The sequence below is a fragment of the Vulpes vulpes genome, chromosome 7 (genome assembly GCF_048418805.1).
Source record: "Vulpes vulpes isolate BD-2025 chromosome 7, VulVul3, whole genome shotgun sequence".
Classification (NCBI taxonomy): Eukaryota; Metazoa; Chordata; class Mammalia; order Carnivora; family Canidae; genus Vulpes; species Vulpes vulpes.
Genome location: NC_132786.1, coordinates 18,557,696 through 18,571,445, shown reverse-complemented (window position 1 = coordinate 18,571,445; position 13,750 = coordinate 18,557,696). Strand labels below are relative to the sequence as shown.

At 52.3% G+C, this 13,750-nt stretch overlaps 1 protein-coding gene across 9 annotated transcripts in view; it reads left to right on the top strand.

Annotated features, from left to right (window-relative positions):
* Positions 1-13,750, top strand: part of LOC140599793 (adenylate cyclase type 1-like) — a 531,081-nt gene that overhangs the window by 16,560 nt on the left and 500,771 nt on the right. For 5 of the 9 annotated variants that reach the window (XR_012002779.1, XR_012002783.1, XR_012002785.1 and 2 more), the window contains exons 2-3: positions 4,153-4,229; positions 12,981-13,057. Coding sequence is in view for 5 of the 9 variants with exons in the window: in XM_072765019.1 (XP_072621120.1) it covers positions 4,214-4,229; positions 12,981-13,057 (93 nt within the window). In the remaining 4 variants the exon portion in view is untranslated. Of the gene's footprint in view, positions 1-1,793; positions 1,930-4,152; positions 4,230-10,723; positions 10,805-11,216; positions 11,276-12,980; positions 13,058-13,750 lie in introns of those variants that run through there. The other 4 variants (XM_072765016.1, XM_072765018.1, XM_072765017.1 and 1 more) reach the window with 2 other exon arrangements.

Sequence of the window (13,750 nt, the reverse complement as noted above, 5' to 3'; positions counted from 1 at the left end):
ATTACTGGATCATAGGGTAATTCTGTTTCAAAATTTTTAAACAACCTCCATACTGTGTTCCACAGTTAGTTTTTCCCACCAACAGAGCACAAATGTCCCTTTTTCCTCTACATCCTTGTCAACACTTGTGGTTTTGATTTTAGCCATTCTGACAGGTGTGAAATAATATCTTAATGTGATATTGGTTTCTGTTTACCTGATGATGAGTGACATGGAGCATCTTTTCATGTGTCTATTGGCTATCTGGATGTCTTCTTTGGAGAAATGTCCATTCATCTCTTCTGCCCATTTTTTAATTGGATTTCTTTCTTTCTTTCTTTCTTTCTTTCTTTCTTTCTTTCTTTCTTTCTTTCTTTCTTTCTTTTGTATTGAGTTCTTATATTTTGGATACTAACCCTGTATCATGTATGTTTTTTACAAATATCTTCTCCCATTCCCTACATTGCCTTTCAGTCTTGTTGATTGTTTGCTCTGATGTACACAAGCTTTTTATTATGATGTAATCTCAGTAATTTATTTTTGCTTTTGTTTTCTTTGCCTCAGGAGACATACCTTAGAAAAATATTGTTAGGGTTGATGTCAGAGAAATTACTGCCTGTACTCTCTTGTCGGATTTTTTTATGGTTTCCGGTCTCCCATTAGGTCTTTAATCCATTTTGAGTTTATTTTTGTGTATGGTCTAAAAAGCGGGCCTGTTTTCATTCTTTTGCACATAGCTGTCCAATTTTCCCAACACCATTTTTTGAAGAAACTGTCTTTATTCCATTGGATATTTTTTCCTCATTTGAAGATTAGTTAACCACAGAGATGAGGGTCCATTTCTGAGTTCTCTATTTTGTTCCATTGATTTATGTGTCTATTTTTGTGCCCGTACCCATACTGTCTTGATGATTGCAACTTTGTATTGTGGTGCCTCTGGTTTTGGTTAACCTTTTCAACATTTCTTTTTTTTATTTTTTTATTTTTTCAGTCTCAAATCTATTATATTTAATTTAATTTAATTTTTTTTAAATAATAAATTTATTTTTTATTGGTGTTCAGTTTGCCAATATACAGAATAACACCCAGTGCTTATCCCGTCAAGTGCTGCCCTCAGTGCCCGCCACCCAGTCACTCAGTGCCCCCCACCCCCCGCCCTTCTCCCCTTCCACCACCCCTAGTTCGTTTCCCAGAGTTAGGAGTCTTTCATGTTCTGTCTCCCGTTCTGATATTTCCCACTCATTTCTTCTCCTTTAAATATATAATTAAATATATAAATAATATATAATTTATAATATTAAAAATAATTAAATATATAAATAATATAAACAATAATAAAAAATTATATATAAATAATATTCTAAAAGTATAAAGAGCTTATACAACTCAATACTAAAACACCCCAAAAATAATCCAATTAAAAAATGGGCATGGGACCTGAATAGACACTCTTCAAAGAAAGATACACAGATGGGGCAGCTCCAGTAGCTCAGCAGCTTAGTGCCCAGGGCCCAGGGTATGATCCTGGAGACTCCGGATCGAGTCCCACTTCGGGCTCCCCGCATGGAGCTTGCTTCTCCCTCTGCCTGTGTCACTGCCTCTCTCTCTGTGTGTCTCTCATGAATAAATTAAAAAAAAAAAAGATATGCAGATGGCCAACAGACCTAGGGGGCCCCTCTAGGCTCCCCGGAGGGCGGGCCTCTGTGTGGGGGGCGCGGCCTGGAGCCTGCCCAGCACCTGACCCCGAGCGTGATCTGAAGGGGGCCAGGGCGTGGCCACGGGAGGAGCTGGGCCTTGATGGGGCCACCCGCCCCGCCCCGCCCCGCCCCGCCCCGCCCTGACCATCCCCGTGGCAGGAGGTTGGGCTGCTGCGCCACCGCTCCAGGCCCGCGGTTCCTGGCGCTGCGGGCTCCCGGCAGCGGCTCTGCAGGCCTCGGCCCCGGCGCGCAGGTGGGCGTGGGCCCCGGGAGGCGTGAGGGGCCCCGGGGTGGCTGTGCCAGAGGCATCTGGCCCTTGCGTGTGGCGCGACGGGTGTCTGGGAGGGACTGCGCGGGGGACAGCGGGCCTCGGGGGCCGCATGGAGGCGCCCCCGTGGCGAGGGCCGCCAGGGTGCCGGGCAGAGGGCTGCGCGGGGGAGGCGGGGCGGGACCTGTTGGCCGAGGGGGGTGGCGGTGGGGCCTCCTCCTGGCGGCTCAGGGAGGGTGCGGGGCCCCTCCCCCGGGGCTCAGGGAGGGTGCCGCGGAACCCATGCGCGCGCTCAGAGGGCTTAGGGTGCAGGCACCGTCCACCCTCAGGGCACGGCCTTGGGGCGGCAGCTTGAGGGCCTGGGCTGCTGGGCCCCGGGAGCCCCCCCAAGGCCCTGGCTCTTGTCCCCGCTCTCAGGTGCCTCCTGAGCGCCCCAGCCTGGCCGGGAGCCCGCCCCCCGCCTTGGTCCCTATCAGGTGAGTAAGGCTCCCTCTGACACTGTTGAATTTTGAAAGCGTTCCCCTTTCTGCGCATCCTGTCCAACGTTTGGTGTTTCCTGTCTGGCCAGTGCTGCCCATTCTCACCGCTGTGAGGTGGGATCTCATTGTGGCTTTGATCTGTATTTCTCTGATGCAAATGCAGTGATGTGGGCACTTTCTCATGGGCTTGTCGGCCACGTCTGTGTCTTGCTCTGTGCCGTTTCCATTGGTGTCTTTTGCCCATTTCCGGATTGGATGGTTGGTTTCTCTGCTGTGGAGTTGAATAGGTTCTTTCGAGATCTCGGATGCTGGCCCTTTATCCGAAGGGTCGTTTGCACCTATCTTCTCCCAGTCTGGAGGTTGTCTTTCAGTTTTGTTGAGTTTTTCTTTGGCTGTGCAGAAACAGCTCCTCTTCATGACGTCCCGACGTTCCATTTCGCTCTTGTTTCCCTGGCCTTCGTGGCTGATGTAATTTGCAAGAAGTTGCTGTGGCCCAGTTCAAGAAGGGTGTTGTTGCCTGTGTTCTCCCGGAGGGTTTTGATGGAATCTTGTCTCACATTTAGATCCTTCCTCCATTTTGAGTTTATCCTTGTGTTTGGCATGAGAGGAATGGTCCAGTGTCATTCCTCTGCACGTGGCTGTCCAGTGTTCCCAGCAGCCTTTATCGAAGAGACTGTCTTTTATTCCCCCGTGGATGGTCTTTCCTGCCTGGCCGAATATTAGTTGCCCGTAGAGTTGAGGGTCCACATCTGGATGCTCTCCTCTGTTCCATTGATCCGTGTGTCCGTTTTTGTGCCAGTACCACACCGTCTTGATGGTCACAGCTTTGTGGCACACCCTGAAATCGGGCATTGTGCTGCCCCCCCCCCCCCCCCCGCAGTGGGTTTCTTGGCTACTATTCCCGTGGCTGTTCGGGGTCTTTTCTGATTCCACACAAGTCTTCAGATGATTTGTTGCAGCTCTCTGAAGAGAGTCCGTGGTATTTCTGACAGATTTTGCACTAGTTGTGTAAATTGCCCTGGGTCACGTTGACATTTTCCCCAATATTAATTCTTCCAACCCAGGAGCATGGAACCTTTTTCCATCTCTTTGTGTCTTCCTCAGTTTCTTTCAGACGTGTTCTGCAATGTTTCGGGTAGAGATCCTTTACCCCTTTGGTTAGGTTTCTTTCTAGGTAGCTCATGCTTTTTTTTGGGTGCTGTGGTTGTATAAATGGGATTGGCCCCTTCCTCGATGTCCCTTTCCTCGGTCTCATTGTTCACGTACAGAAAGGCCACTGGTTTCTGGGCCCTGAGTTTGTATCCCGCCACACTGCCGAACTTGCTGTAGGAGTTCCAGCAATCTTGGGGTGGAGTCTTTTGGGTTTTCTAGGTACGGTATCATGTCATCTGCGAAGAGGGAGAGTTTGACTTCCCCTTTGAGGGTTTGAATGCCTTTTATTTCTTTTTGTTGCCTGATTGCTGAGGCCGTGACGTCTCGTACTATGTTGAGAATAGTAGTGGTGAGAGTGGACATCCCCGTCTCGTGCCTGGTCTTTGGGGAAAGGCTCCCAGTGTCTCCCCATTGGGAATGATAATTTGCCAGGGGCTTGTCATAGGTGGCTTTGAAGATGCTGAGGGACTTTCCCTCTGTCTCTATACTCTGAAGCGTTTGGATCAGGAATGGATTTTGTCAAATGCTTTCTCTGTCTCTTGAGAGGATCATCTGGTTCTTGTTTTTTCTCTTGCAGATCTGATGAGTCACACGGAGTGCTTGCCGAGTGTTGAACCAGCCTTGCGTCCCGGGGATAAATGCCACCTGGTCACGGTGAGTAACTTCTCAATGTGCCATTGGATCCTGTTGGCTCGTATCTTGTGGAGAATGTCTGCATCCGTGTTCGTGAGGTCTGTGGGTCTGTAACTCTCCTTCGTTGGTTGGGTCTTTGTCTGCTTTTGGACTTAAGGTGATGCTGGCCTCCAAGAACGAGTTTGGAAGTATTCCATCTCTTGTCTATCTTTCGGAACCACTTTAGTCGAAATAGGTACGGTTTCTTCTTTAGACTTTTGATAGCATTCCCCAGGGAAGGCATCTGGCCCTGGGCTTTTGTGTCTCGGGAGGTCTTTGACGATGACTGCTTCAGTTTCGTCCCTGGATATTGGCCTGTTCGGGTTTTCTGTGTCTTCCTGTTCCGGTTTCAGTAGTTTGTGGTTTTCCGGAAATGGGTCCGTTTCTTCTCGATTGCCCAATTTATTGGCGTATAGCTGCTCAGGATGAGTTTTTAAGATCGTTTGTATTTCCTTGGTGGTGGTGGTGATCTCTACTTTCTCATTCATGATTTTATTCATTGGAGTCTTTTCTCTCTCTCTTTTTTTTTTCATAAGGCTGGCTTAATGGTTTCTCTCTTATTGGTTCTTTCAAAGATCCACCTCCTGGTGTTGTGGATGTGTTTCCCCAATTCCTCTGCTCTCTATTTCATTGAGTTCTGCTCGAATTCTTATTAACCGTCGACTTCTGCTGGGTGAAGGTTTCATTTGTCGTTCCTTCTCCAGCTCCTTTAGGTGCAAGGTTAGCTTTTGTATTTCAGTTCTTTCCAGTGTTTGGATGGACGCTTACATTGGGATGTATTTCCCCTATGTGGGACCGCTTTTGCCATATCCCAAAGATTTGGAACAGGTTTGTTGTATCTTCATTCTCGTTGGTTTTTGTGAATCTTTTTAATTCTTCTCTAATGTCCTGGTTGACCCTTTCTTTCGTCTTTTAGCAGGATGGTCCTTAACCTGCACGTGTTTGAAATCCTTGCAAACTTCTTCTTGTGGTTGAGTTCTAGTTTCAGAGCATTATGGTCTGAAAATACACAGGGGACGATCCAGTCTTTTGGTATCGGTCACGACCTGATTTGTGACCCAGTATATGGTCTCTTCTGGACAAAGTTCCACGTGCACTGAGAAGAATGTGAATTCAGTTGCATTTGGATGTAAAGTTTTGTAAACAGCTGTGAGATCCATCTGGTCCGATGTATCCTTTAGTGCCCTTGTTTCTTTGGAGATGCTGTGCCTGGAAGATCTATCAATCCTAGAAAGCACCGTGTTCGTGTCTGCCAAGTAAAAGTGTATTATTATCTAAGTACGTCTTAACTTTGCTTCGCAACTGATTGGTATCCGTGGCAGCTCCCACATTCGGGGCACAGATACCCACGATTGTTAGGTCGTCTTGTTGGATAGATCCTTTAGGTACGACCTAGTGACTGTTTGAGGTTTTCCACGTAGAGTGTCATGTCCTCTGTGAAGAGTGATAGTTTGACTTCTTTGCCCATCGGGATGCCTTTTCTTTCTGTTTCGGAATGTCACTGCGAAAGCTAGGACCGCTACTACTGTGCCCAAGGACAGCGTTGAGGGTGGACACCCTGTCGTGTTCCTGACCTTAAGTTAAAAGCTCCAGGATTTTCCCAATGAAGAGGACATTCCCTCTGGGTCTTTTGTAGATGGGTTTTATGAGAATTGAGGTTTGTTCCCAGTATCCGTACCAGGTGGAAGGTTTTCATGAGGAAAGGATGGTCTGTTTGGTCAAATGCTTTTTCTGCATCTATTGAGAGAATTCTACGGTTGTCATCCTTTCTTTGATTGACATGGAGAGGGAAGGAGAGACAGAGAACCGGAGGGACGGACAGACACAGGGAGGTGGACACAGACAGGGAGGGAGAGATAGGGGAGGGGAGGGAGAGACAGTGAGATGGCGAGGGAGAGACCGAGACAAGGAGGGAGACTGAGGGAGGGAGGAAGAGAGCCAGACACGGAAGGAGAGTCAGAGAGACAGGGAGGGAGAGACAGAGACAGAGAGGGAGACACCAAGAGACAGGGAGGAAGAGACAGAGAGACAGGGAGGGAGACCAAGACACAGTGAGGGGGACACAGAGACAGGATGGAGAGAACGAGACAGGGCGTGAGAGACCGGGAGACCCAAAGGGAGACACACAGAGACTGGCGGAGAGATAGAGACGCAAGGAGAGACAGAGACACAGGGAGGGAGAGCCGGTGAGATACGGAGCGAGAGTCAGAGAGAGGGAGGGAGAGAAGGAGACGGGCCGGGGGGGGCGGCCGAGATTGGGCGGCGAGCAGAGACAGACACAGAGATAGGGAAGGAGAATCAGAGAGACAGGGACGGAGAGACAGAGACGTTGAGGCAGAGACTGAAAGACAGGGAGGGAGAGGCAGGGAAACAGGTAGGGAGACGCCGAGAGACTGGGAGGGAGAGACCGAGACACAGAGAGGGAGACACGGAGACAAGGATAGTGATAACTAGACAGCATGGGAGAGACAGAGAGGGAGGGAGACCCAGAGACAGGGAGGTAGAGACAGAGAGACAGGGAGGGGAGACCCAGAGACAGGGAGGGAGAGACTGGGAGACAACGGGCTGCACGGTGGGGGAGTGGTGGGACCTGTTCGCGGAGGGGGCTGGTGGTGGGGCCTCCTACGGGTCAGGTCTCCTCCGGACGACTCAGAGAGGGTGTGGGGCCCCTCCACCGGGGCTCAGAGAGGGTGCCAAGCCCATCCGGGCATGCTCAGAGGGGTTTGGATGCAGGCACCATCCACCTTCAGGGCACGGCCTTGGGGCGGTGGCTTGAGGGCCTGGGTGGCTGGGCCCCAGGAGCGCCCCCAAGGCCCTTGGCTCTTCCTCCTCTCCCCTCCTCCCCTCCCCCCCCTCCGCCCCTGCTCACCTTCCCCCCCTTGCCCCTTCAGCCCCCGCCCCACTTCCCCCCTTCCCCCATTCCCAAGCTCCCCAGGCTCGCCAGGAGCACGCCCGCCCCCCCCCCCCCCTTCGTCCATATCAGATGAGTATGGCGATTTCTGAAACTTTTGAATTTTGAAAGCATTCCCCTTTCTCCACATCCTCTCCAACATTTGTTGTGTCCTGTCTGGTTCTTGTTCCCCATTCTCACAGGTGTGAGGTGGTATCTCATTGTGCTTTTGCTATTTCCCTGACGGCCGGCGTGCGGAGCATCGTCTCGTGTGCTTGTTGGCCACGTCTGTGTCTTCCTGTGTGACGTTTCTGTTGGTGTCTTTTGCCCCTTTCAGGGTGGCACTCTTGGTTTCTCTGCTGTTGAGTTGAAAAAGTTCTTTAGAGATCTTGGATAACTGGCCCTTTATCGGACGGGTCATTTGCACATATCTTCTTCCATTCTGGAGGTTTGTCTTTTAGTTTTGTTGAGCGTTTCTTTTGCTGTGTGGAAGCTCCTCATCTTGATGAAGTCCCAGTGATTCATTTTGGCTCTGTTTCCCTGGCCTTCATGGATGTGTCTTGCAAGAAGTTGCTGTGGCCAAGTTCAAGAAGGGCGTTGCCTGTGTTCTCCCCTAGGAGTTTGATGGAATCCTGTCTCACATTTAGATCTTTCATCCATTTTGAGTTTCTCTTTGTGTACGGTGGTGTGAGAGAATGGTCCAGTTTCATTCCTCTGTGTGTGGCTGTCCAACGTGCCCAGCAGCCTTTACTGAAGAGACTGTGTTTTTTCCAGTGGATGGTCTTTCGTGCTTCGTCGAATGTACGGTCTTGACGGTAGAGTTGAGGGTCCACTTCTGGATTTGTCTCTTCTGTGCCATTGACCTGTGTGTCTGTTTTTGTGCCAGTACCACACTGTCTTGATGAGCACAGCTTTGTAGCACGACCTGAAGTCCGGCATTGTGATGCCGCCAGCTGTGGTTTTCTTTTCTCATATTGCCCTGGGCATTCGGGGTCTTTTCTGATGATTCCACACACTAATCTTCCGATGATTTGTTCCAGCTCTCTGAAGAGAGCCCGTGGTATTTCTGATGATAGGGATTGCGTTCCATGTGTAAATTGCCCTGGGTCACGTGGACATTTTCCCAATATATGAATTCTTCCAATCCAGGAGCTTGGAATGGTTTTCCATCACTTTGTGTCTTCCTCAATTTCTTTCAGACGTGCTCTGTAGTTTTTTGGGTAGGGATCCTTTACCTCTCTGGTTAGGTGTATTCCTAGGTATCTCATGCTTTTGGGTGCAATTGTCACTGGGACCGACTCCTTCATTTCTCTTTCTTCAGTCTCATCGTTGGCGTAGGGAGAGGCCAGTGATTTCTGGGCATTGATTTGGTATCCTGCCACGCCGCCGATTTTGCTGCTGTTTGAGTTCTGGCAATCTTGGGGTGGAGTCTTTTGCGTTTTCCAGGTAGGACATCATGTTTTCAGCGAAGAGGGAGAGTTTGTCTACTTCTTTGTGGATTTGAATGCCTTTTGTTTCTTTTTGTGGCCTGATTGCTGAGGCTGTGACGTCTAGCTGTATGTTGAGTAGCCGTGGTGAGGGTGGAAGTCCCTGTCTCGTTCCCAATCTACGGGAAAGGCTCCCAGTGTTTCCGCATTGAGGATGATTATTTGCCACGGGCTTTCCTTTCCGTCGATGGCTTTGGAGATGCTGAGGAACGTTCTCTCTGTCCCTACACTCTGACGCGTTTGGATCAGGAAAGGATGCCGTATTTTGTCAAATGCTTCCTGTGCATCTCTTGAGAGGATTTTCTGGGACGGGGACACAGACAGGGAGGGAGAGATAGGGATGGGGGAGACACAGCGAGTGAGAGACAGAGAGACAGCATGGGAGAGACCGAGACAAGGCGGGGAGACTGAAGGAGGGAGGGAGGGAGGGACAGACACAGAAGTAGAATCCATGAGCCAGGGAGGGACACACTGAGAGACAGTGAGGAAGATAGAGAGAGACAGAGAGACCCAGAGACGGGGAGGGAGACCGTGACACAGTGAGGGACACAGAGACAGGATGGAGAGAGAATGAGACAGGGAGGGAGAGACCGAGAGACAGGGAGCGAGAGGCACGGAGGGAGACACAGAGAGACTGGCGGAGAGATAGAGACGGGGAGAGAGACAGAGACACACACAGGGAGGGAGAGGTGGCGAGACAGGGAGCAAGAGTCAGAGAGAGGGAGGGACAGAGCCAGACGGGGAGGAGAGACCGAGATGGGGCGGCGTGGAGAGACAGACACAGACACAGGGAAGGAGAGTCAGAGAGACAGGGACGGAGAGACAGAGACGGTGAGGGAGAGACTGAAAGACAGGGAGGGAGAGGCAGGGAAACAGGTAGGGAGGCGCCGAGAGACAGGAAGGGAGAGACCAAGACACAGAGAGGAAGACACAGAGACAAGGAGGGTGAGATCTAGACAGTGTGGGAGAGATAGAGAGGGAGGGAGACACAGAGACAGGGAGGGAGAGACAGAGAGACAGGGAGGGACAGACCCAGAGACAGGGAGGGAGAGACCGTGAGACAGGGAATGAGAGCCAGAGCCAGGGAGGGAGACCGAGACACAGTGAGGGAGAGACCGAGAGCCAGGGTGAGAGAGCCAGGGAGGGATAGACAGAGACAGGGATGGAGACACACAGACAGGGAGGGACAGACCGAGGCAGGGAAGGGTAGACAGAAGTGGAGGGATGGACAGAGACAGGGAGGGAGCCCCCAGACAGGGAGGGAGAGATAGATAGAGATGGGCGGGGAGACAGGGAGGGAGAGAGAGATGGAGACAGGGAGGAGCGACTGAGAAGAGGGGGGTGAGAGATCGAGACAGGGGCAGAGACACAGGACAGGGATGGAGGGATCCAGAGACAGGGAGGGAGGGACAGACAGACCAAGAGACAGGAAGGGAGAGATGGGACAGAGGGGAGAGACCACGGTGCAGGGAGGGAGACCCAGAGACAGGAGGGGAGACTGAGACAGGGAGGGAGAGTCAGAGACAGGGAGGGAGGAGAGACTGAGACAGAGATGGGATGGAGAGAATGAGACAGGGAGGGAGACAAGTGAGAGACCGAGAGACAAGGAGGTAGACACAGAGACAGGGACAGGCCAAGATAGGGAGTGAGAGAAGAAAGACTGGGAGGGAGAGAGAGAGACAGACAGGGGTGGAGGGGAGTGGGAGAGAGACAGGGCCAGACCCCAGACCGGGAGGGAGAGACAGAGACCAGGTCAGAGGGACAGGGAGGGAGACACAGAGCCAGAGAGAGGCTTCGTGCCTCCCTGAGCAGGAGTCCCTCGGGACTGAGCCGGGGGCGCAAGGCCTCGGACCCCGGTGCCCCGACCAGACTAGCCGGGGGAGGCAGAGGCGGTCTCTGGTCCCCTCTAGGCTCCAGGGAGGGCCGGCTGCTGTGTGGGGGGGCTTGGCCGGGGGCTTGGCCAGGGCGTGGCCGGGGCGTGGCCGGAGCTTGCCCCAGCACCTGACCCGGAGCATGGCCTGAGGGGGGCCAGGGCGTGGCGACCCAACTGGACCAGATGGACCCCACCCAGCCGTCCCCGTGGCAGGAGGTTGCGCTGCCCTGCCGCCGCTCCAGGCCAGTGGTTCCCGGCGCTGCGGGCTCCCGGCAGCGGCTCTGCAGGCCTCGGCCATGGCGCGCAGGTTGGCATGGGCCCCGGGAGGTGTGAGGGGCCCCGGGGTGGCTGTGCGAGAAGCATCTGGCCCTCGCGTGTGGCGCGGCGGGTGCCTGGGAGGGACCTCGCGGGGGACAGCGGGCCTTGGGGGCTGCACGGAGGCGCCCCCATGGCAAGGTACGCCAGGGTGCGGGGCAGAGGGCTGCGCCGGGGGGGGGGGGGGGGGGGGGAGGGGGGGAGGCGGGGCGGGACCTGTTGGCGGAGGGGGTGGCGGTGGGGCCTCCTCCGGTGCCACGGAACCCATGCGCGCGCGCTCAGAGGGCTTAGGGTGCAGGCACCGTCCACCGTCAGGGCACAGCCTTGGGGCGGCGGCTTGAGGGCCTGGGCTGCTGGGCCCCGGGAGCCCCCCCAAGGCCCTGGCTCTTCCTCCCTGCTCTCAGGTGTCTCCTGAGCGCCCCAGCCTGGCCGGGAGCCCGCCCCCCGCCTTGGTCCCTATCAGGTGAGTATGGCTACCTCTGACACTGTTGAATTTTGAAGCGTTCCCCTTTCTGCGCATCCTGTCCAACGTTTGGTGTTTCCTGTCTGGCCAGTGCTGCCCATTCTCACCGCTGTGAGGTGGGATCTCGTTGTGGCTTTGATCTGTATTTGCCTGATGGAAATACAGTGATGTGGGCACTTTCTCATGGGCTTGTCGGCCACGTTTGTGTCTTGCTCTGTGCCGTTTCCATTGGTGTCTTTTGCCCATTTCCGGATTGGATGGTTGGTTTCTCTGCTGTGGAGTTGAATAGGTTCTTTCAAGATCTTGGATGCTGGCCCTTTATCTGAAGGGTCAATTGCACAAAGCTTCTCCCATTCTGGAGATGGTCTGTTGGTTTTGTTGAGTGTCTCTTTGGCTGTGCGGAAGCTTCTCATCCTGGTGAAGTCCCAGTAGTTCATCTTTCCTTTTGTTTTCTGGCCTTTATGGGTGTATCTTGCAAGAAGTTGCTGTGGCCAACTTTTGGATGGGCGTTGCCTGTGTTCTCCCCCAGGGTTTTGATGGAATTTCCTCTCACATTTAGATCTTTCATCCATTTTGAGTTTATCTTTGTGTCTGGTGTGAGACAGTGGTCCAGTTTCCCTCCTCTGCATGTGGCTGTCCAGCGTTTCCAGTGGCATTTATGGAGGAGACTTGTCTTTTTTCCAGTGGATGGTCTCTCAGGCTTGGTCGAATATATGGTCTTGACCAGACGAGTTGAGGGTCCACTTCTGGATTCCTCTTCTGTTCCATTGGTGGCTGTGTCTGTTTTTGTGCCTGTACCACACTGTCTTGGTGAGCACAGCTTTGCAGCACAACCCGAAATCCGGCATTGTGCTGCCCCCCGCTGTGGTTTTCTTGGCTACTATTCCCGTGGCCATTCGGGGTCCTTTCTGATTCCACACAAATCTTCAGATGATCTGTTCCAGCTCTCTGAAGAGAGTCCGTGGTATTTTTGATCGTGATTGCGTTAATTGTGTAAATTGCCCACATTGACGTTTTCCCAATATTCATTCTCCGGATCCATGAGCATGGAATAGTTAGCCATCTCTTTGTCTTCCTCAGTCTCTTTCAGACGTGTTCTGTCGTTTTTCGGGTTGAGATCCTTTACCTCTTTCGTTAGGTTTATTCCTAGGTAGCTCATGCTTTTGGGTGCCATCGTAAATGGGGTCGACTCCTTGATTTCTCTTTCTTCAGTCTCATCGTTAGCGTCTAGAAAGGCCACTGACTTCTGGGCATTGATTTTGTACTCTGCCACACTGCCGAATTTGCTGTATGAGTTCTAGCAGTCTTGGGGTGGAGTCTTTTGGGTTTTCTAGGTGTACGGTATCATGTCATCTGCGAAGAGGGAGAGTTTGACTTGTTCTAGGCCGATTTGAATGCCTTTTAGTTCTTTTTGTTGCCTGATTGCTGAGGCTACGGATGTCTAGTGTTATGTTGAATAGCAGTGGTGAGAGTGGACATCCATGTCTCCTTCCTCATCTTCTTTGGGGAAAGGCTCCCAGTGTTTCCCCCTTGGGAATGATAATTTTCTGTGGGCTTTTCATAGACGGCTTTGAAGATGCTGAGGAACGTTCCCTCTATCCCTATACTCTGAAGCGTTTGGATCAGGAATGGATGCCGTATTTTTTCAAATGCTTTCTCTGGATCTATTGAGAGGATCACCTGGTTCTCGTTATTTCTCTTGCAGATCTGATCAGTCACATGGAGTGTTTGACGAGTGTAGACCCAGCCTTGCGTCCCAGGGATAAATGCCACCTGGTCACCGTGAGTAACTTCTCAATGTACTGTTGGATCCTATTGGCTCGTATCTTTTTTTTTTAATTTTTTTAAATTTATTTATGATAGTCACACACAGAGAGAGAGAGAGAGAGAGAGAGGCAGAGACACAGGCAGAGGGAGAAGCAGGCTCCATGCACTGGGTGTCCGACGTGGGATTCGATCCCGGGTCTCCAGGATCGCGCCCTGGGCCAAAGGCAGGCGCCAAACCGCTGCGCCACCCAGGGATCCCTATTGGCTCGTTTCTTGTTGAGAACTTTTGCATCCGTGTTCATTGGGGACATCGGTTTATAACTCTCCTTTTTGGTGCGGTGGGGTCTTCTTCTGCTTTTGGACATAAGGTGATGGTGGCCTCATAGAACGAGTTTCGACGTATTCCATCTCCAGAAGCTTCAGCTGGCCTCACTGTAGTCTCTGTGGCAGGCTCTTGATTGGGTTCAGGATGTGGCTCAGTGGCCAAAGTCGTTCGCTCCACTGAGGTAGGTGGCAGGTCCGGCATGTGCGGGAACCCGAAAGCATGCACCTGGGCGTGCTCTTCCTCCAGGGTGGCCACGGGTACAGGTAGCTCTTGCATGTCGGCACAGTGAGTCAGAGGTGTTACCACCACGTGCATTGGTTTGGTCTCAGCAGCCTGGCTTCTCGGCTCGAGCCGTGACCAGCTCGATCACCTCTGGCCCTGAA